The following is a 21757-nucleotide window of genomic DNA, read 5'->3' on the forward strand; positions in this document are numbered from 1 at the left end:
AAGACAGAGAGTGGAGGCGAGGTGCTTGTGGGCATTGCGTCTTCAAACTAAAGCGCGCCTGACTGGTACAGAGCACGTGAACATTTGAAAATGCAACAAATGCCCACGTTTATTATTATATGAGCACCAGTCACGTGACGAAATATAAACACCTAAATTTAGTATCATAGGCCTAGCACATAAATATTATTGTAGTTAGGCCCTACGTTCCAAAGGCAAATAACACAAACATGATACGAACTAAATTTCCCCAACAGACTTACACATAGGGAAAACAACATTTCACGTACTATAATAGAATTAAGATCTTCAACATTACCGGTTACTCACAGAAAGCTTCCATTACTCCTTTACCAATCTCACAATTTTTTATCATACTCTGCCGCGCTGATGAGATATTCATAATGTATAATTCATTGAGAAAGAACAATTGTAAAAATAATTCTGAGACTTCTTACGGTGGTTAACGTATATAGTTAGCAGATTTTTTTTCAGTCTACACAATTAATGTACAGATATACCATATGTCTAATTACCCAGTATATGTTGCGGCCTTTCGGCCACCATCTGACTGTGATCTCTTGCGGACTGAAATTCGTCTATGAGAATATGTTGACAATTGTGCAATAGAAGCTAGCTGGCATATACTCAGAATATTCCTTCTCAATATTATCCTAACTTAAACGGCACTTGACAGGAAGTAATAAATTAATTAACAGAAAGAGGTCTCATTTGGCCAGTCAAACGAATGTTCATATATATTTTTCTTCCTACACTGCAGCTGATGCTTCCAACCTCCATTCCTTTAATATAAGAAATAAACGAAGGGCCTGATACCAATTTGTCTGTGTGTGTGTCACTGAAAATAACTATGGATGGAAACGCTACTCTCTCGCTGTTGCCAGAAGTTGGTACACTCAGGGTTCCTATTTCTAAATAGTCCTCTAAACAGATACTGAAGTTTTAGTTAATCCGTGCTTCTGGAATGTGGTGACTACAGAATCATGGGCGCATACTATGTGCAACAAAACTGGTGCACTATTACACTCGTTAAGAGCGATGACTATTCATTAACGTAAGCAGTGTCTCTATAATCATCATCCCCTTATGACCCCGAAGCTGCATTTCCACAGAGCTTCCCTCCTTATTTCTAGAGAGATATTACGCGGAGAAATAGCCACGTGGTATAAACTGAAGGGGTTGAACTGACTGACTGACCTGCTATAGCCATCCATGGGTAGAATGTGTGGTTGGAGGGTTGTTGGTGTAGTTGAGTTGCTACTGAGGGTTGAGCGGCCGAACTGTTCAAAGAACATGCATTTGTAGATCCTAGAGACCAAGCCGATGCCCTGCCTCCACCTGCACCGGGACTCGACGCCGGATCGCCACCAACAAGTCCAACAGATGAACCATACCCTCCTACACGTGTGTCTGGTGTACATGCCGCAGGTCTCACCACGGGTCCCACAAGACTGTTGGTGCCGGCATTATTTGCGCCGCCAGCGTTCGCAGCGCTTTGCCAAACATCTTTCGCAGCCGCTGCAACGACAGCTGCATAGCCATTCTGGTGGTTCTGCTCGTTAGGCGTTGTACCACTCTTTGAACAGTCTGGCTTTGTGGTGCTTGTACTGTAGTTGGCAACTCCTGTGTTCGACTGCTGACTGACAGAGTCAGCTGCTGAAGAATAGAGCTTGCAGGCTGCTGCAGCCACTGATGCATCGTACGGAGAGTCCTGAGGTGGTCTTGCTTGGTGAAGAGAATGGTGATGGTGGTGCTGGGAAGAGGCGTATGGAGACATGCCCAGGCCCAGGGGAAAGCGGTAAGCCGCCGCTGCCGCCGCCGTCTGGTCATGGTGATGACCGGGGGCCGTTGCAGAACCAGCGGCTTGATGGTGATGACTCCCGTAAAACCCACTCTGCTCAAAGTATGAGTTCATAGTGGACAGATTCCTTCCTCAAGAGATATTTTTCGACAAATTTCTCACACTTGGTCTCCTTCCAGTTATTTCCTTTTGGGGGACGAGACAAACGCCCCCAAAACTGTTATTATTCCTAAACACACTTCAACAGTCACACGCGTTTCAAGAACCAACACCTACAGTGTTCAACACAAAATCCATATAATTATTCACGACAAATGTGCCATTTATCGTCATCTGATCGGACTGTACTTGAACGTAAGTCACTTTGCGTCAGCCTCGAAAAATGTTAAGTCATCTCAACACAGACCCAAGTTGACTACAGCGCATAGACTTATTTGACGATCTCGAAACACAACACGAAAAGAGCAGTCAGTCTTCTCTTCAGCCACTTGTCGCTAGCAAACCAGCCGTCTCACTAGTGCACTTCTCAGTTACGTCAAACATAACGAGAACGAAAAGCTCACACGTGGTACATTCTACTGTACCATGGAAATGTAAGTTGTTAACAATTAATGAGGAAACCAATTTAAATGAAACGATAGAGAACCCGAAAAAATCAGTTAAAACTGTCAAACACCACACGCAAATTCAGAATGAGCCCTTCAGGAGTGTTTAATTCGAATTTGATTTAATAATCTGCTGAAATACAGATTTAATACTAGATATAAGTAAAAAATTTACCGACGTGTTTAAATTCCGAATTGTTAAATGCTTGTAAAATTACATTTATTCCATACAGTGTAACTGATAAGCAGATATTGGTAATTTATAAATTCGAGGCAATTTACCAATAATAACAACAATAATAAGTAAAAAGATCGTAAACAGTTACGATCAGTAACGAGAGAAGAATTACTGGAAAAGCTATCTGGATCAACCAACAAGTGGATAGGAGCACTTTGCTTCCTGCGAACACCGTGGTCAAACACGCACTGGTTCGGTATGTTATGTATCAAACTACACCGTCGTCCCGCCACCACTACCATCTGACATGCAGCCCGCCTATACGCCGGTCTGGCTAGCCGAGGTTTCTGTCTACTGCTCGTTCCAGTACCGTCCTCTTCCACCGCCTCCTCCCAATCCGTTGACGTCCTATCCGAGCGCGAGAGAGAGACAGAGATGCAATGCAGTGCACACTCCACACATTCATATGCGTACATCACACGTGAGTAAAACCACGTCCCGCTCGTTAGTGTGGCACTCCATTACAGACCTATGCCAGAAACGAACCACGAAAACGAATAAAAAGAAAGTTTATTTCCCTCATGTAGCTTATGCTCTCTTTTACATAAGTAAACAAAAACGACAAAACCAAGAGGATAAGGAAAAATTAATAGGTAATGATAACAACTTGACTCTTCTAGTTAACTAATCGATGGTTGAATAGTATTCGAATGGCAAATGCAGCAAATAAAGCGTGAGATATGTACGGTAAAGAGATATGAAAATAACATATTTAAGTATTCAAGGACATATCAGGAAGGAGGCGAAAACAGCGGCATGATGATAAAAAATAAGAGGGGAAGTGACGAAAAAGACGAACATGTGAAAGAGGAGGATAAAAGACTGGGAGCACGAGGATGAGTGACATTACAAAGGGATCTGGGAGGAAAAGAGGGGTAAACGAAATGGACCAATCAGAATCAAATTCGTCACGGAGCCCAAAATACTTCCCCCTCTTCAATGGGTTCTTCATCCGCCGACGAGAAATAGTTCTCACAAATCTGTATCTCTTCAATGCATGTAGCAGTAACTGTAATCTAGTTAGATGATATGCAATAGTATAGATATAAAGCACGCTTTGAGCATATCTATATTATGAAATATATACAGGAGCATTTAGCTCCCTTAATAACCTATTTCATTTCCCTCCCTGTTACTCCTAACTTCCCCCTTCGTCCCTCGGCTTTCAAGTTAGTTTCAACGGACCGCGGGAACGGAGCACACTGGAACGCTGCATACAGCGCCAGCTATGAGCTGTAACAGAAACTAATACCACGAAAATAATTATTTTCTCAAGTGTTTTTAATATATATTTATGCAACACTTCAATCAAATGTTCAAAGGTGTGACTTACGTCTGAAAACAAAATTGATATTAATTTATATACAAGTTTTCTAATTCCCATTAGGCCTACTGGAATACTTTTATTTAAACTTGCCTGATTCTTGCACCTAATTGAGAATTCTCTGGATTACACGTAATCAAACAGCAAGCCTGCTTATTAAATAAAAGTTGCGTTGGTTTAATTAGGCTTCATTTTGTTTCCTCTTCTTTGATCCTCACGCGATGAAGGGTGCGGATCAATGAAAGGTGATGTAAACATACGCCTCTCTTATTTTTTCTAGCTTTTATAAAACTACTCAAGTGTAACCCACAATGAAAAACATTTGAATAGCTTAATATAATGCAATTAATTGAATTTGATTTATGTGAGATCTGTGGTACATAAAGTGTCACTGCATATTTTCTTCTAGTTTCTTGGGTTTTCATTCCGTCATTGCTTTATACTCCCCTGTCATTTCTCCTTCGCGTGTGCAACAACCTGACCAGACTCTGTCTAAGTTTGGAGACTTTATCATCTCTGACCACGACTGCGGCTGGTTGCAGAGTAAGGGAGTCTTTTTTTTAAATGGAATTTATGACTCGATGTCTATGTAGCTCACTTATTCACGGTTAGTCCTATATTCAAGATTTTTCTTCTTTGGCCTGAGCAAACAGTTAACAACACTAGTATTTCAGTAGAAAGCCACTGATAACAAACATTTCTAATACATAGTAATTACATATAAGTCGAATAAAATTCTCCATTTATTTAGTTGGAACAATATTCATGTGAATTCCATTGCTAGAAATAGGCCTAGGTGCAACGAAACAAGTGACGTCCAAATCCAAGTGGGCATGTTTCAGGCACTGAAATAGGAAATAAATTAATTTTACACAGTATATTAATTTCTTCTCTCTTTTTTACTTAACACTGTGTAGACTTCAGAACGTTTACCACACGAACCAACACTTGCATGAAATCTACCTATGGCAGAAATAAATAAGGAATAGGACTAGAAGAATTATGTACCTATCAGATCTATCGGCCAAAGGCTGACGCTTCTTAGTGCCCTGAGAAAACCCATCTTTTGAATGCTGAAGTATGCTTACCAAGGCGAACAACAATTAATCTTTGTGGGATACTGCAGTTTGCTGGGTCTATTCTTTGGTGGTAAAGCGGCAGGAGCGTGAAGATGAGCACTCATCTCCATCTAGTGCCGAGGTCATGAAAGTTTATCTATATCTCCACTCCCCCATACGTCTTCATGGTATAGTACTTAATTAATTAAACACATGGACAACTTTACTTTACCTTCAGCGCAATTTGCATGAAGAACAGCATTCAATAATTCAGAAGCTCCGAATACCCAACAGTTAAACATCCACAGTCAAGTAAATGTGCTAGAAACTACAGTTAAGGAGACAGTCAATATATTTCTGCCGTTTACGGAACCGGAAGTACTTTCCCGCTTACACAGGATCCCGCAATTAGTGCCTACTTTGAGCTACACGATTCCAGTTCACTCTAAAAAATTATTTTAAGATTAATTTTAATAGTATTCACTTATTTAAACTTCGGCATTCTCCGTCACTTTCCCTTAAAAAAATACATTACCAGACCCTGGACAATTTAAAAAAAGAACACTGAACTGAAATGTGTTTCTGTGTTACACGTTTATATGTCTCCGTGATCACAGTTTTCTTGTGAGATTTTGGAACACTTGCTGAACGGCTCGCCTGCACTGCTCAGCTCCACAGTCACTCTCTTGGATAGCAAAATAACATGAAGGCTCCTACACTGAATTTACAAGTATGTTGCATGATAATACAATACGTCAACACTTGGGATGCCTGAGGTTTCTTCTCTGAAGACATTAATGTTTGTGTTTAGGGTCTACTCATTAAGCTCTTTCACTGTTTGTGGTCTATTTCATGACGTGGTCTATATCTCAATCTGGAGGCTTATAACATCCACAGTGTTGAATGGTAGGACGATTCTTCTTCTTCTTCTTCTTCTTCCATTCCTGTTGCTCCCATTTGGAAAACAGGACATCAGTGAAACGCTTCGTTCCACTTCAATTTCTTTATCTAAGGATGTCGGTAGAATCCTGAGTTGGGGATGAGCCCGTCGCAAGACTGCTACACAACACAAACACAGAATAAACGCAGACATCCATGCCTTGAGTGGGATTTGAACCCACGATCCCAGTATTCGAGTGGGCGAAGACATTTAATGGGTATAATGATTAGTGAAAAATAAATTTGCAAGAAGTGAAAGCAAGCGGTCATGACATAATGTGAGGTACGATCCATTGTGCTTGCCTCGAGTGACCAATATAAATGACAAAAATCCCTATAACAATAGCTCGTCTCCGTGCCGAGGTATCAACTTGGGACTTTCCTTACCTACTCAAAGAAGATGTTTGGTGTCTGCAACCTGAGAACCATAAGATGATTACGAAGACCTGTACTATAATCCAGTTGTGTTCAACGGATTCGAAGGATACAAGAACTTTAATTAGCAAATACTTTCGTCCTCATACAATCACGATCCAGTCTTTTTTAGGAATGCCGCTGAGTACAGGAACTGCATTTGAATTTTATGCTGCAGGAAATTTCTGAAACAATTCAATTACATTCTTTAATTAATTAAACAACACGCAGAATATGAAATTATTAAAACAGGCATGTAAGATACAAAATTATGGTTCTCTCTGTCGTTATGTATGCGTGTGAAAACAGATAGCTCATCCTAAAGGAAGAAAGGAGAATGATAGCATTTCAGGACAAGCAATGTGAAAGTAAGAAATGCATGCAGAATTTCAGTCAGAAAACCTGAAAGAAAGAACTATTTGGTATGCATCCAGTTGTGTGTCATTTAGGAAAAGATACAATTTGGGGCAGTCGCACAACGGCTTTCCCAAATTGTATCTCTTCCTGAAGGAAAGAAACCATTTGGGGCGAATGAGCTAGATTGGGCGATTAATGATAAAATGGATCACAGGAAAGTATTGTGTGAGAGTGTAGCCTGGATTCAAGTGGCTCATGACAGGACGTAGTAGCGCTATTTTGAGAACAATCCTCGGGATTCATAACGATGGAAAACCGCCTTCACTAGCTTAAAGACTTATATTCTGAAGCGGTCTTCTTCATGGGATTAGTTACAATAACAAATTACAATTACTGTGCACGGAGATAAACAAATCTTATAGAAGTGTGAAAATTCGTATGAACAAGAAGGCAGCAATACAAATTTCGTCAAGGTGAAATAAGAAAAGCATTCAAACTCAGCTGTTCGTCTGCTTCAACACAGGGTCGTACCATCGGTCACATTCCAGGGACTTCCACATACAAACAATTCTGTGATACTCTTCATTATACCTGACGCTCAACTTAATGATGATCTCAAGATGTAAATTGAAATGACGACAATATGATAAACAGTAGAACTGAATATGTCAGGTAAAAATTTTCTTTCTATCTTCACAAATAAAATATGACCCACGGAGACTGTTATGTCCTGTCAAGGTATGAGGACCCCCTTCTCTTATCTGGTCATCAGAAATGTCAACAAGTCAATACAAGTAAGCTGTGTGGTGCCGGCCATCAAAATCTGGTCGCTTTAGTACCTCGTTCCTACATAATCTGGAGATATAAACTCAGTAGCCACTTGCCGCTTGTTGAAAAGAGGCGACCGACCCCCCCGGCGCACAGGATACTGCCAGCCTGGAAACTCCCTTTAGCATCTCCCGCTTATAGCAGCAAACGACAACCGGGGGTCCGTTTTCTCTTGACTTTTACGGTTCTACTCAAGTGCCACTAAAACTCAACTTTACAATCCTCCACTCTTTTCCCTCCAACCCACCTTGAAATCCGCCGTATAATGTTGGCACATACACAGCCACAAGAAAGCCACCTGATATCCTCATCACACGCGTCTATATACAAATACAAACCACTGGGTGTAGAATTTAAAAGCATGTCTTGTCGGATCTTTGAAAGCAGCAGCCTGAAGCATATAACCTACATAGGATATCGTTACTATGAGTGACGTTTACAACCACACACTTAAACTGTACCAGGCCTCTGTTCACAGAAATAGTTCAAACATTTAGCGCGTTATATTATTTTCAACGTTCTCTTATAAGAACATTCCTCTCCACTCCTCACCGTTTGTCTTTCTATTTAACAAGACAGCCTCATCAGTGTTTACTACTGTTAAAAGGGCAACTCTACTGGCAAGTCTTTAAGACTTATATTATGCCTATAAAATTTCCTGCAACCGGTTGGGTGTGAGGGGCACCAGATAACTCGTGTAGCCATAATCAACTGAGGTTTTACGCCCGTTAAAAAGGAGAAAAGGCTTTTAATCATAATAAAACCTCTAACACCAAAGAGTTTGATTTACTGCAATTTGAAAGACTTCACCAGTAGCGAGCACGAGTGCTTTACTGGGAGTGTTTTTCCTCTTCATGTATATTATAAATGTTCTCAGCCAGTCACTTAAAAGTGTTGTAACTACATATTGCAGTTTTATGCCCGTATAATATATATATATATATGTTGAATCATCATCGTCAGAGGCATCGCTTTACTGTTTTATATCATCGGTGCTTATATATATTAGATTATACGGCCCTTCTTTGACAGTTACATTACAAGCTATAGACTTGTAAACCCTTAATTACCATCTCTGAACGTCTCTATAACTCTTAAATCATCCGCCTTATCTCTCCACCCCCTTCCCACCGAAAACTCGTCTGGCTTCGCGTCTGTGTAGGTCAACATATAAATAAACGTTATCCAAGGTTAACCCAAATATAATCAACACTTAACAGTAAATTTACGTCGGCCATTATCATTCATCTGATAGCCACATCAAGATAATTTCCCCACAGGGATTGTTTACTTGACCGTGTATTCGTTATATCTGACATTGCTTCTATTTTTACGAATTTTGTTTCGGTTGTTTTCAACTACAATAAAGATAACACTACCGAAGCAATATAATATCAGTACAAGTAAGAAACAGAACGAAGCAGGAGTCTAAAGGCAAAAACTTCAATCAAGATTAGCATTTAAATCTCACAGTAAAACTGAGTTGAAATGGAGGAGCTAGGAAACCAATACCGACAGTGGACTCAGGGAGATAAGTCTGTGAAGCGAAATATCTAAATTGTTACATTTTAACTATAGACAAACAAACAGTGGCGGTAATCCGAGGAGAGAGCTTATCCCAAAAGCGTTTAAACAACGCGTACCTGATGCCAGATTCGGCACTAACTCTCGCGAATAATACAAACACAACTTGGCGCAACAACGCTCCAAATGGAAAAACTGGAACCTGGTACCACATCTGACATCATACAACTGATACCTCACTCGCGTGATCTCATTAAAGAGCCTGCCTATGAACGCGGTGAGCAAAGTACAGATAACAAGGCCCCTCACAGCCTCCAAAGAACCGACTGAGCATGACTGATGTCCATTTACCTTACGGGGAAACGTGCTGCCTCCATTTTTTGTGAAGATGGAGGCAGCACGTTTCTCCGATACGGCGGTATATACCTACCAGACTACATTTCGATACAACCTAAAAGACGGTAATCTTCAGATGTATTGTTGTTGCCCCCGCCGGAAATCGACCCCGATACTCCCGCCATCCAGTCCCCACAACATTCACTACACGAAATCTGATCGAGTGATGCAAGACCGTCCGGTTTGTTTGTGTCTTTGTTTTCATTGTTCGTTCGCGTAGCACAGAAAATTAGCTGAAATATTAAGAACTCGAAGATAATTATTTTAATAGGACAAAAACCTGACAAAGGCCTACGTTTAATAGGCTCGGGTGTGATTATGAGATACAGAACAAAACATCAGGCGAACAAGAACTATCCGGAAGAAATAATGATATCTAGTTCCCTTTTAATAACTCCTGTCTTAATACTCGGAGACGTTAAACTTATACGAGTATTTGATGATTATCTATAGACCAACAGCACAGTTAAGTTTTTATATAAAATTTTCCTTCACATAAACATCCCTATGCAGATGTTGTTAAATATAATTTCCGACACACCCAATGTGCAGGTTTGGTGAAAATAACAACAAAAAGTTAAACAAATAAATTAAACTAGTTCAGAGAGATAAACTGCGCATCATTTGAGTTTTTATTTCTTTTTTATTGCTAGTGGGGTGGGACTAAGTCCCTTGTACTGAGACCACTTCTGACCTATTGTACCAGCCCCAGATGATAGGTGAGGGTGATTGTGGAGCAATTGGTGGAATGAAGATTGGAAGGGGAAACCGAAGTACTTGGAGAAAACCTGCCCCAGCGCCACATTGTTCACCACAAATCCCACTTGACCAGACCTGGGATCGAACCCGGGCCGCCGCGGTGGGAAGCCAGCTACTAACCCCTTGAGCTATGGCGCGGCCAACATTTCAGTTAGTGAGATTACATGTTTGATGGTATGATGAAGAAGAAATACATTTTAATTGTCGTGCAACGGCAATAATATGTATTTGAAGGTCAGTGGCGTAAGTAGATTCGTAAGGAACATATTTAGAATGAAGTATACCGGACTGTATTCGAAGTTCATGCAAAAGTAATCATCCTTGTTCCATATTACGTCCAAATGCTTACAAAATAAAACCTGGAAAATAAAGACAGTTTTCAAGAATGTCAGGTTTGTATTAATGTTTTGAAGCGTCTACATTTTCTACGTTGACGTAAAAATCACACACACACACTGGCATCGTGTGGCACGAGATATCACAAAATTCAGCTGAGTCGTGTACTGATTCCATTGTCACTAATCTGTAGCCCATTTTCCCTGCAAGTATGCACTTAGTCATTTCCAGCAGGCTCAGTTCGCGATGAAAAATACACCTTAATTCGAAGCAGGTCAAGATTGTCATATCTGCAAACTCTAGGAGTAAAAACTCGTTCAATTTTATTCCACGATACTTCAATTACAGGCTTAGTTATATCGAAACTGTACCAAAATGCACGCAATCATTAACTTCCACCTGCCTTTTCCCATTACTTTCATTGCGTTCTTTCATTTATCACGCTGAATTTCGAGAACACTTACATTAGACAGGTCCTAAATCCAAGGAAATGTCCTTCTTGAGAAGTTGGTCAATAAATTACTGTTTATAGAGCATATTATAAGTTTTTGAAAACTAAGGTTATTGTCTAAAAAAATGGACCAAATACGAATACATAACAGATTTAGGTGCCAGTACACGATGAAATGTAGAAAATTAATATCCTTTTTTTTCATAATTTGTAACACAAATACGAATATGAAATTAAAATCATTTTAAAAATAAATTAATGTGCCTAAACATGTCACTAAAAGAACGAAATACGGATATAAAATTAAATCGAAGTCTTCAACTTAGGCATAATGACGAGTGTTATAAAAGTACAACTGACTTCATTAAACACAAATGCATGCTAGTAGTGTGTATATGGAGGGCGTGGTGGTAGTGTTTCATGAAAAGGTTCAAACATTTTACTGAGCTGTCTAAACATTGTGCATACGAAGCAGCAATTGAGAACTTAGGAGGCAACTGTCACTTTCTGCTCCAGTCATTTGCTCAGTTAACTCTGCATTCGATGCTTTAGCGTACATAGCATTTTCTCTGTGCCTTATAATCCCATCCGCTTAACCCGCTAACAGCCGATAATTCGAAGTCAAAAGCACTTTTCCAGCAACACACATTAAACGTGCTTTTACTGAAAGATCTACACCACAATCCTATCAAAGCTGACCTTCGAGCCATGTGGGTCTGCATATCAAATAACTACTATTAATATTGAATCTTTACTAAATGATAGGTTCGCAAATCACGAACACACGGAGCCCTTCGCTGTCTGTCTCTCAGCCCACCACGTGCCGTAATGGCCACGAAGATCGCCACATTTTCTACACAAGCGGCACTAAGTTATCCTGAAGAGTATTCGTGTATAACATTCAGAGACTCTAACCTGACAACTCTCTTCTACCTTACAAAATAATAATAATAATAATAAATTTGCAACACAACAGTTTTTCAACTGTTACGGATAATATGATTTTATTTTCAGGCCACAAACCTCAGTAATAACACTCGCCGCCCCAAGATCTTTCCCGTACATTAACATAATGAGTACCCCTTTGAAAATATGCCTATATGCATATCAGTACCAAAATGGTAATGATGAGAAAATAATGGATGCAAAGGTTTCAAGTCATAGATGTACCCTGGATCACATGCACGCTAGAAGCGTAAGTGGTTCGCATGTACGTTAAATATACATTCTTTTTTATTGCTAGTGGAGTGGGACTAAGTCCCTTGTACTGCGGCCACTTCTGGCCTATTGTACCAGGCCCAGATGACAGGTGAGGGTGACTGTGGAGCAATTGGTGGAATGAAGATTTGCAGGGGAAACTGAAACATTCGGAGAAAACCTGCCCCAGCGCCACTTTATCCACCACAAATCCCACTTGACCAGATCCGGGATCGAACCCTGGCGGCCGCTGTGGGAAGCCAGCGACTAACCGCTTGAGCTATGGCGCAGCCTAAATTTACATCCTTACTTTTTGGCTTAATATATCAGTGGGTGCTGCTCTCAACAGCCGAAATGAGTTTTACTGACGCCTCTGAACAGGACAAGGTGCATCAAATTAGTCTGTAATCGGGTCAGGTTGTGTACCGGTATACCGTAAACTTTCGTGATTTAACTCAGCCCCTCTAAGGAATTTTCGGGATTCTATGTATAACTCCGCCACGGAAGTGTACTTCCATATTATTCCAATTTATTATCCACTAATTCGACATGATGCTGTCTGAATTTCTGGAAACTTCCATATTTGAGCCACACCAAGCTGTAAGTTTCCTATAGAATAACGACCGTCTTAATCATACACGACCACTGCCGCTCCTTTTACGGTCTGCAGCGGCAAGTATACAGGGTGCCGACACATGTTTTCATACAAAACAAAATATACAATGTTATTAAAATGTAAGAGTAACCGGTTTAACAAGGATAAAAGGTAAAAAGTAAATCTATCTCTGTAACAGGCCATGGAAGCCCATAGGGTTGTGAGATGTTGATGATCCCACATTTTCTGGCCCATATGGTTGTGAGATATCGAGGCTCCCATATTTTCTGTAGACAATCAACTCACAGATAGCGGTAATGATGTCAGGTTTACTCGCTGGCCTCTTTCTACCTCCAGGAAGATTTCTGGTACTCATTTCTGTTAGAGGCTGAGTTGACCCCAAAGCCATAGTTTGGCTGGAAGGATTAGGTCAACTGAAAACTGAAAAATCCAATGACATCGAGAATCGAACTTGTGACCTTCCGCCTTGTAGCACAGTGCCTCAAATGTAAAATGTAAAATTTAACATAAAGGATCTGGATTGTAGTTTCTTAAGCGTCGATATTCTTGTACCTAGAAAAGTCACTCCTCATGGCCATGAAGGTAAATAATTACCTTGCGTGAGATAAAGATGATCTTACCACCGTTAGAAGTTGAGTATCTTTCACTTTTGAGTTAAGTATAACCGGTCACCTTGATCAGAGAAACATATGTGCTGAATACAAATGTGCAAATATGCTGACGTTAATACCAATACAAAGAAACAAAGAGAAACATAACACAGACACTCGAAAACGCAAAACTACAAATTTGAGAGCCTATGAACACATGACAATTACAAGGCGCTTGCCCACGTCATGTGAAGGGCACGTTTTAGAGCCTGATGAAGCCCAAAGGGCTTTGATTTGTGATTCATACATACATTGCCAATAAATACATAAGAAAAGTCCCGAAAATTCGAGAGTAACGGAAGTAATTTAAAAGAAATCTGGTATTAATTTAATAAATATGAAGTACTAGACCCGGGCTGTAATATTAACGAAAGTAAGAAATCGAAGTAACACTGTAAGTAAGGGCACCGACATAATGTCTGCAATCGCCCGGTAAACTAGGCGACCGGGGAATTTCTCACCTGTGCTCAATTGCACAAGTTCCTACAGAAGCCCAGGCGTAGAGATTGAAACTCTGTTGAACAAGCAGGACATGGTCTGGTTAGGACCCGATCCGTTCCAAGTTTGAACTGACCACATCTTCCTGAGAGTTCTCACATTTCCATTACTAACAAGACGCTTATGCCAGGACTGTTTAGCTGGTAGCCTACAAACATATTTGTTCCAAATAAAAGGCATGGAAAGATATCCCAACAATGAACGTGTTAACATTCTGAAAAGGAACTATTTTCCACGAAGTTCCTGCCATTTACATAGCCAACAATCCTGCCTTCTGTTCTTTAGCAGTGGATTATTCTTACAGGACGCTTTCGTGTCTCGTCTCTTGATGGGAAATTTCCCACTGCCGTAATCAGCCAACAACAAGCGAGAGCGAGCTGGATGCAGTTATAGGGCCTACTAGTATCCGAGACCCCCATGCTATAGGAACCTTCAGAACACAGTGGTTACTCTATACATGCCATGTGATTTAACATTAAGCAGGCCGAATGTGTAATGTTTCAAGTTTGAATTCGAGAGGTGATGGGCTCCTATTTCAGCCGAGACACACGCTATCTTGACTGAGGTTCTTCGTGCTTTTCCTCAGTCCCCCAGGCAAATGTCGGCATAGCACCATGATTAAATAACGGCCGCTTCCTTCCAAACCCGCTCCAATTCATCATCATTCATATACCGTCGCACTATTAGACGCTATATCTTCTCGGTACTGAAGTCATCGTTACGGAAAAAAGACAAGTCTTGTATGTACTACTGTCGTATGAGTCTCACAAAAACAGCATCTGATTGTTCTGTCTTATAACAGAGAAACACTGACCCTTCTGTTTGGGAGCTACCAATTTTTAAATATTATCTAGATGAATTTTATGTTTCAACGGATTCAGTATCACGCAGTGAGTTCACTGTGACATAACAACTAAATTATTTAAATGTAATTATATAACTTTTGGGCTTAAAACTCGCCAAAAGGCACAGCGGGCGTGGAGGTATAGCTCCATGCATTTTCAGCATCGGCAATAGATAGCACATCAAAGAATCTGTATTGGTCTATGTGCGACTGGATATTATCACACTAATTGTAAACATAATTTTGTGCCTACTCAATACGTTTTAAGACGTTAGTTACAACAGTTTGACTATAAACGTGAACGCGGTACCTGTGCTCATAATCAAACGAACAGACTACTGATGATAAATAGTTGGTTATTTAGATAAACTTATGTTTATTTAGCTTACTAATATAAATGGTCAATTATACACGTAAATAAACTTCACTTACACTAATATGTATTACCAGCCTTATTATTTTGTACCCATCCAGAAGGAAATAAATCCAATTTTAATAAAGCATTCAATGTCCAGATACCTCATATACATATAGCTATCCCTGTAAGAGGCCATGGAGGCCCATAGGATTGTGAGACGTCGAAGCTCCCATATTTTCTAAACAATCAGCTCACAGATGGCGGTGGGGTTGTCAGCCTTACTCGCCGGCAGCCCTTCATCTCCCAGGAAGATTCCTGGTACTCATTTCTGTTAAAGGCTGAGTCGACCCCAGGGCCATAGTGCGGCTGGAAGCATTAGGTCAATTGAAAAATCCAATGACCTCATCGGGATTCGAACCCGTCACCTACCGACTTGTAGCATAGTGCCTCAACCAACTACGCTACCCCGTGCCCCAGGTACAATACAATGTCTAAAGACAACATGCAGTTGGACAACCCTGACTCAGGTTATCAGGTAACAAATGCCATGTAAGAGAACTGCACATTTGAGAGAAATGAAACAAAATCTCATTAATTTTAAGACGCTGTTTTCCAAAATTATGGGGAGACACGTAACTTCAGAAGCATGTCCGTGAGAAGCTTGATGGTACGATCGAGCGGACATGATACTCCAAGGCGCTGATAATACATGTTCAGGGAAATTTATACGAACTGCTAGGTAGGCTTTGTTCTTGCCGCATTGGGTCCTCCGCCGTCCATGAATACGTAATCTGTATATTGTGAGGACGAAATGAAACCACAAGTTTCTAGAAAGTATATTTCCTGGCTTCGAACCCAGTTTCTTACAGAAGCTTTATTTCTCATTCACAAAACAACATTTACTCCGCTATTCCGTTCTTAACTGTCACTACTGCCTAAGAGTGAGAGAACTGGACAGCTCAGAACTGCAAAAAGAATTAATATTTCTGAAGATTTCTGACTTGTGGGATATGCAGTCAGGTGAAAGTCAAGCAAATTTCGGAGGAATATATCGTCTCCATCGTCAAGGACGAAGAATAAACCAACAAGAAACCGGCAATAAGCACTAGATGCATAACAAAGCCCCCAGTACACATTCGATACGAAATAAGTGGAAAAGAGTAAGTTTGAAATAATGGAAAAATTCATGCCTATTCTCGATCCTTGATCATCCAGCTGGTAACAGTCATTATACTGACTGAGCTAAACATTAGTGGCTGACAAATAAATTACATTTTTAAAAAATTGTAATTTTATGCATAGAAAATATTTAAGGAAAAAATTCACAACTGATTCAACGCTCCCATTCGTATTTATGGAAATGAAGTTTTAAACGCATAAATTCATCGAGAATTTTAATCTGCTCACTTCCTGTTGCAATAATTAATTTGTAATTGCAGACAGGGCGTGTAAAATGTTTTAAATTCGAATTGTACACATCCGTTTTCTTCTTGCTTTTACATAGGCCATGCAGATATGACATATTAGCTCAGAGTAAGGATGGATAACTACTATGCCAGAGGGCTGAGGTTCAAACCAACCTCCAAACAGTGGAATTATTAGGCCGCGACATAGCTCAAGCGGTTAGTCGCTGGCTTCCCACAGCGGCGGCCCGGGTTCAATCCGGGGTCTGGTCAAGTGGGATTTGTGGTGGACAAAGTGGCAAGGGGGCAGGTTTTCTCCGAGTACTTCGGTTTCCCCTGCCAATCTTCAAACCACAAATTGCTCCACAATCACACTTACCTGTCATCTGGGGTTGGTGCAATAGTCCAGAAGTGGCCGTGGTACAAGGGACTTAGTCCCACCCCACTAATATAAAAAAATTAGGCCATGCAGAGAGTATTTTAAGTAATATATATGACAAGAATAAAATGGCAGTGTTTACCAGTCTTCACTAATTACAGAGATATTGAACGAAGTTCTCAAACTAATGCAGGCAACGAATGAAACTAATATCGTGTGATACAGGACTAAGGTAGAATGGTGTTTGTGACATTAAAATACAGAAATCAAGACAGCGCCGAATTAAAATGTCCCACAAATTTTGAACTACGGCATGAACCATTACAGTTATGAAATAAAAATTAGCAAATGTATTTCGTGTAGTGTCATTGAGTTCCTGTGTCTGCGAATGTTCGGTTTGCACGAGCTGAACACTGTTAGTACTGTGCACAATTACGCAGTAGCAAGCTCGCCACGTAAATAGGACGTACTCTTCTATCTTTCGTTTCCGGCGTGTTCCAGCTCCTGGAGGCCAATATGTTGCCATCTCTTGGCCGCACCGTGAACTACGAGTGATACCCAGCTCTGTCGTTAACTAACCGATACAAAGAAAGGAGATTCACACGGACAAAACCGAACACATGAATTTTCAGTTATTGAAACTCACTGACTATGATATATATTTATTATTTAAGGTGACAAATATTACTTTCACCTGCGTGAAAATCATTAATTCTACAGCTATTTATACGAAAACAACGATTCAGTTTTTACAAAGACAGACTAAAGATTTTTACACAGCCGAAAAAAGGGCAAAATTATGATGGAGAGACACATGAGAATTCAATATATCCATTAATAAGTTAATACGGATAGAAATTAAGTACTTTATTAATTATTACCCTCTCCATAGAGGGGGTTAGTTTAGCTGTGGCCCACTAGACCCACATTCAGGAGGCACGTGGATAGGGTCTGGGTCGGGAAACCACAAATCCCGACTATAAGGCGGCCCATACATGTACGAGTCTGGCTAGCGAGTCCGGCTCGGCGAGGAGCCAAGCTCGGGTTAATTTCACCACACACGTATGAGCGTGACGATCCACAGACGGACGAGTTTGGCTCATTGGAACCCGAGTCGAGTCGGACTCGCGGGCCAGGCTCGTACGTGTATGGGCCCCCTAAGAGTTTCGTGATCATCCTCATTCCCACAAATAGGCTACGAGCGCTTCATTCCAAACCCTTCTAAATTCAGAACTAACGGTTCTATATATTTATATAGTATATACTGTTGTGGAATATCAAAATTATTATTGTTTTCTTTAGAATATCATCACAACATTTATTCTTAATTTCATCATAAACGAATATTATGTCCTCTCTTCCATCTTCAAACCGAGCACGCTGGCTCAGACGGTAATGCTTGTGACTTCTACTCTGGAAGCACCTGGCTGAAAATTTGGCGCGGACACCGTCTATTCTGGGTCAGGTTACACGTGGTATTGCTCAGTCATTTTTCCAAATAATACCTTATATCAGGCCATGGCAGACTCTTTCCTTTCCAATTCACTCATTCCACGCTGTATTGTCTGAGTTGCTGACAAATTATGAAGCTCCTTATCACGAAATTTTCTCTTTGCTTCTACTTCGTCCCTCTCAGGTTTAAATAAAATCTAAATCGACGTCGCTTAATAAAGCAAATATCCAAGAATGTCAGAAAACGCTGAATTTGTAGGCAACTTTTTCTTATACCATTTCTTTCATTGCGCCATTTAGAAGCAGGAAATTTCAAGGCACAGCTGCCAGATTTGTAAGGAAAGCTTCTGGCAGTGAGATAAGGAACGCAGCTGGACCAGAACGACTCGATGTGTTTTCGTATTACCAGGACGTATAAATGCACCAATAACGAAATCCATGGGGCAGAGTCCACCATAAGAAGCTGATAATCGGTTAATTTGGCAACAATATCCTCGTCCACTCTGAAATTTGACGTTTCAAAAACAGTCCCCACACTTGACCCTCTCTTGAGCCAATTAGATCCAGTCCACATGCTGGCCGGTAATTATTCAAGATATAGTTAATATTATCGTCAACTGGGTCTCCAAATGATTTCCTGTATTCAGAATTTTGTACATATTTCTCAGAGAACTACTTGTCTCGTTCATGTAGCCCTTTTTAATCATTCTAGTACTATTTAGTGATGAGTGCAAATTATGAAGCTCTTCATCATGTAACAATATACGTTTACACATAATTTTTTCTATTTTAGGACCGAATGATTTTTCAGTATGCTGTTCTCAAACATCCTCTTAGATGAGAGCCAAAATGTCACGCTCGTTTAAACAACCGCTAACTTACATGTTGAGTACAACTTAAAAGTTATATTTTTAATATTGTAAATAGTATAATGCCGGTCACTGTAGCCGAGCGGTCTAGGACATGTACTGCCTTCGCTCACTCAGAAGGCGATATCATGGATTCGAATCCCACTTAAGGCACGGATGTTTGGTGTGTCTACGCGTTTATTCTGTGTTTGTGTTGTCTTGTGTTGGGGTAGAGGCCTTGCAACGAGCTGATCTCCCGTCCAAGGAGTCATACCGTCTGTAAAAATGATCCATGGACCTGCGATATCAGCCCTACGCTATAAAGTGAGAGCGAGAGGAACAAAAAACAGTAATGATATGTACACAATCCTGAACAAAATTGTAGGAAGTTTTGTCCAAATACTCCGAATTTCATCTGCTCTTATCTTCTTGGTGGAACAATTTGAACATCTGAACCGAAAGCAGTTAATGTCCAAACGTCAGTATCTCAACGCTCATTCTTTCCGAACTTTCCCTAACCTCGATCAAATGTGCCAACCTTAGAATATTAAATCCTTACTTTAGAAATTACGCGGTTAGTGACTCCTCAGACATATTTGTTCTACTGGATACCGTTAAAGTTGTCCCTGTGTTTAATCATTTAAGCGCCACGCCATGAAGACGCATTAGGGAAGTGAAAGTATAGCTATACCATACTCGACCTTTGCACTAGAATGAGGCAAGTGGTCCGCTTCGGGCCTTTAAAGCTTTACCTCCTGTCCACTGGAGAGGGGGCTGGATGGGCCCAAGAGCGGGGCTGGGTGGGACCCAGGGAAGGTCTGGGCACTGAAGAGACAAGGAAAACATCTTTCCTTTGTCGCGAATCGAACCTTGGCCGTCCAGCCTGTAGCCCGTTGCTATAACGACTAGGAATTGTGAAATGTGTTTCCTCGGTGGCGGCCCTAATCCACATTCATTTAACAAAGTTTACAGGCCTATAGCATCGATTGACGTGTTGATAAGTGTGTGCAGAAAAACAGTCGTGGTCTAATCCGAGGTACCATCCGATCATCTGCCGGCAGGGACTAAGGTAGCCCGTCTTCGGGTAGACTGTTTTAAAATAGACCTTCCCTTATACGAAGCACGAACCCACCTACCATCTTCACTGGCAGACTTGTCGTGAATTAGACCGTCCGGGTTTAACTTCTTTGGATTTCGTAAGAGTAATTTTTTTATAGAGCGAGGCCGTCAGCCTTGCGTCCAACCCCGAACCTGGAGGTAACCAGGTCTCTGTATGTATGCACCCGAACGAGGGGGCGGCCCAGTTATACACCCAGGCACAGGGTTCCCCTTTCGTCGTTTTCTACGACTCGCAGAGCTAAACTGGAGGTTTTGTAACCCTCCTCCTCACGAGACACGAATGCCACTCAGTCAACCACAATATTCACAATGCAGAGAATAGCTTCCACATGAAACGATTTCCAAGTTGGAAAGAGGGCATATAGAAAGCTTACCCGAAACGTGAGTTCTTTATACTCGTACATAACTACGCATTCATTCACGAACAGCTTTATCACTGTTACTTACATGCAGTTAACAACAAGCTTATGTCATGTTGGCTATCGTGAAATGTGCCTATAACAGCAGCTTTTGTTGCGCATGAGGAAAACAAAACAGTCAAGTACATATCTAAGTATGTTTGGTAGAATAACTGTTGATTACCAGCTACCATTAATAGTTCGCTCATGACTGTTAACATGGAGGCAGTTCGTGGTTAATGTAGATTTCTTGTGCCTATTCTCCAGTCACTCTATAGCAGAATGGTGGAGATGAATTAACTGAATGTAATCAGTTCTGGTCCTTCGCGCTTTGCTGCAAGTCGGAACGTCGCGGGTTCGAGTCCAAATGAAGTCATTAAAACTTTTTCAATTACCTTATCCTTCCAGCCGCACTATTGCCCTGGAGTTGACTCGGAATCTAAAAGAAATGAGTACCAGGAAGATTCCTGGGGAAGGTGACGTTTATTCCAAAGCCCGGGAAACTTTATTACACCAAGGCTAAGGCTTATCGTCCTATCAGCCTGTCGTCTTTCCTTTTGAAAATGATGGAGAAAATAGTGGATAGGCATATCAGGGACGGGGCGTTGAGGACATATCCTCTACACCGAAACCAGCACGCCTACCAAACAGGTAAACCTACCAAAAGCGCGCTACACAATGTGGTAACACGCACAGAAAGTGCGATTGAACACAAGGATATTGTCTTAGGAGCATTCCTTGATACAGACGGAGCTCTCGATAGAACCTCATTTGATATAATCAAACAGGCCGCTGGAAGACATGGCATAGAGCCTGCAATATGCAGGTGGATCAGTGCTATGCTGGAAAGCAGAACCATAGCTGCTACACTATCAGGAGAGACCCTGGGAGCGTCCGCGTCTAGGAGTTGTCCGCAGGGGGGTGTGATCTCGCCTCTGCTGTGG

At 41.0% G+C, this 21757-nt stretch overlaps 1 protein-coding gene and 1 long non-coding RNA gene across 4 annotated transcripts in view; both read right to left on the reverse strand.

The window, feature by feature from the left end:
• The window catches only part of LOC111861889 (homeotic protein ultrabithorax), a 744815-nt gene extending 741822 nt beyond the window's left edge, over positions 1-2993 (reverse strand). The window contains exon 1 of one of the 2 annotated variants that reach the window (XM_033750552.1): positions 1219-2993. In XM_033750552.1, the coding sequence (XP_033606443.1) occupies positions 1219-1936 (718 nt within the window). In that variant the 5' untranslated portion in view covers positions 1937-2993. The remainder of the gene's footprint in view (positions 1-1218) is intronic. The other variant, XM_023846837.2, reaches the window with a different exon arrangement.
• A 1595-nt stretch (positions 2994-4588) lies between these two features.
• LOC117282132 overlaps positions 4589-21757 on the reverse strand; it is a 128587-nt gene continuing 111418 nt past the window's right edge. The window contains exons 3-4 of one of the 2 annotated variants that reach the window (XR_004512764.1): positions 6374-6585; positions 4589-4834 (exon numbers count right to left, since the gene is read on the reverse strand). This is a non-coding gene — a long non-coding RNA (uncharacterized LOC117282132). Of the gene's footprint in view, positions 4835-6247; positions 6586-21757 lie in introns of those variants that run through there. The other variant, XR_004512763.1, reaches the window with a different exon arrangement.

This window comes from Cryptotermes secundus, unplaced genomic scaffold (assembly GCF_002891405.2).
Source record: "Cryptotermes secundus unplaced genomic scaffold, Csec_1.0 scaffold180, whole genome shotgun sequence".
Taxonomy (NCBI): domain Eukaryota; kingdom Metazoa; phylum Arthropoda; class Insecta; order Blattodea; family Kalotermitidae; genus Cryptotermes; species Cryptotermes secundus.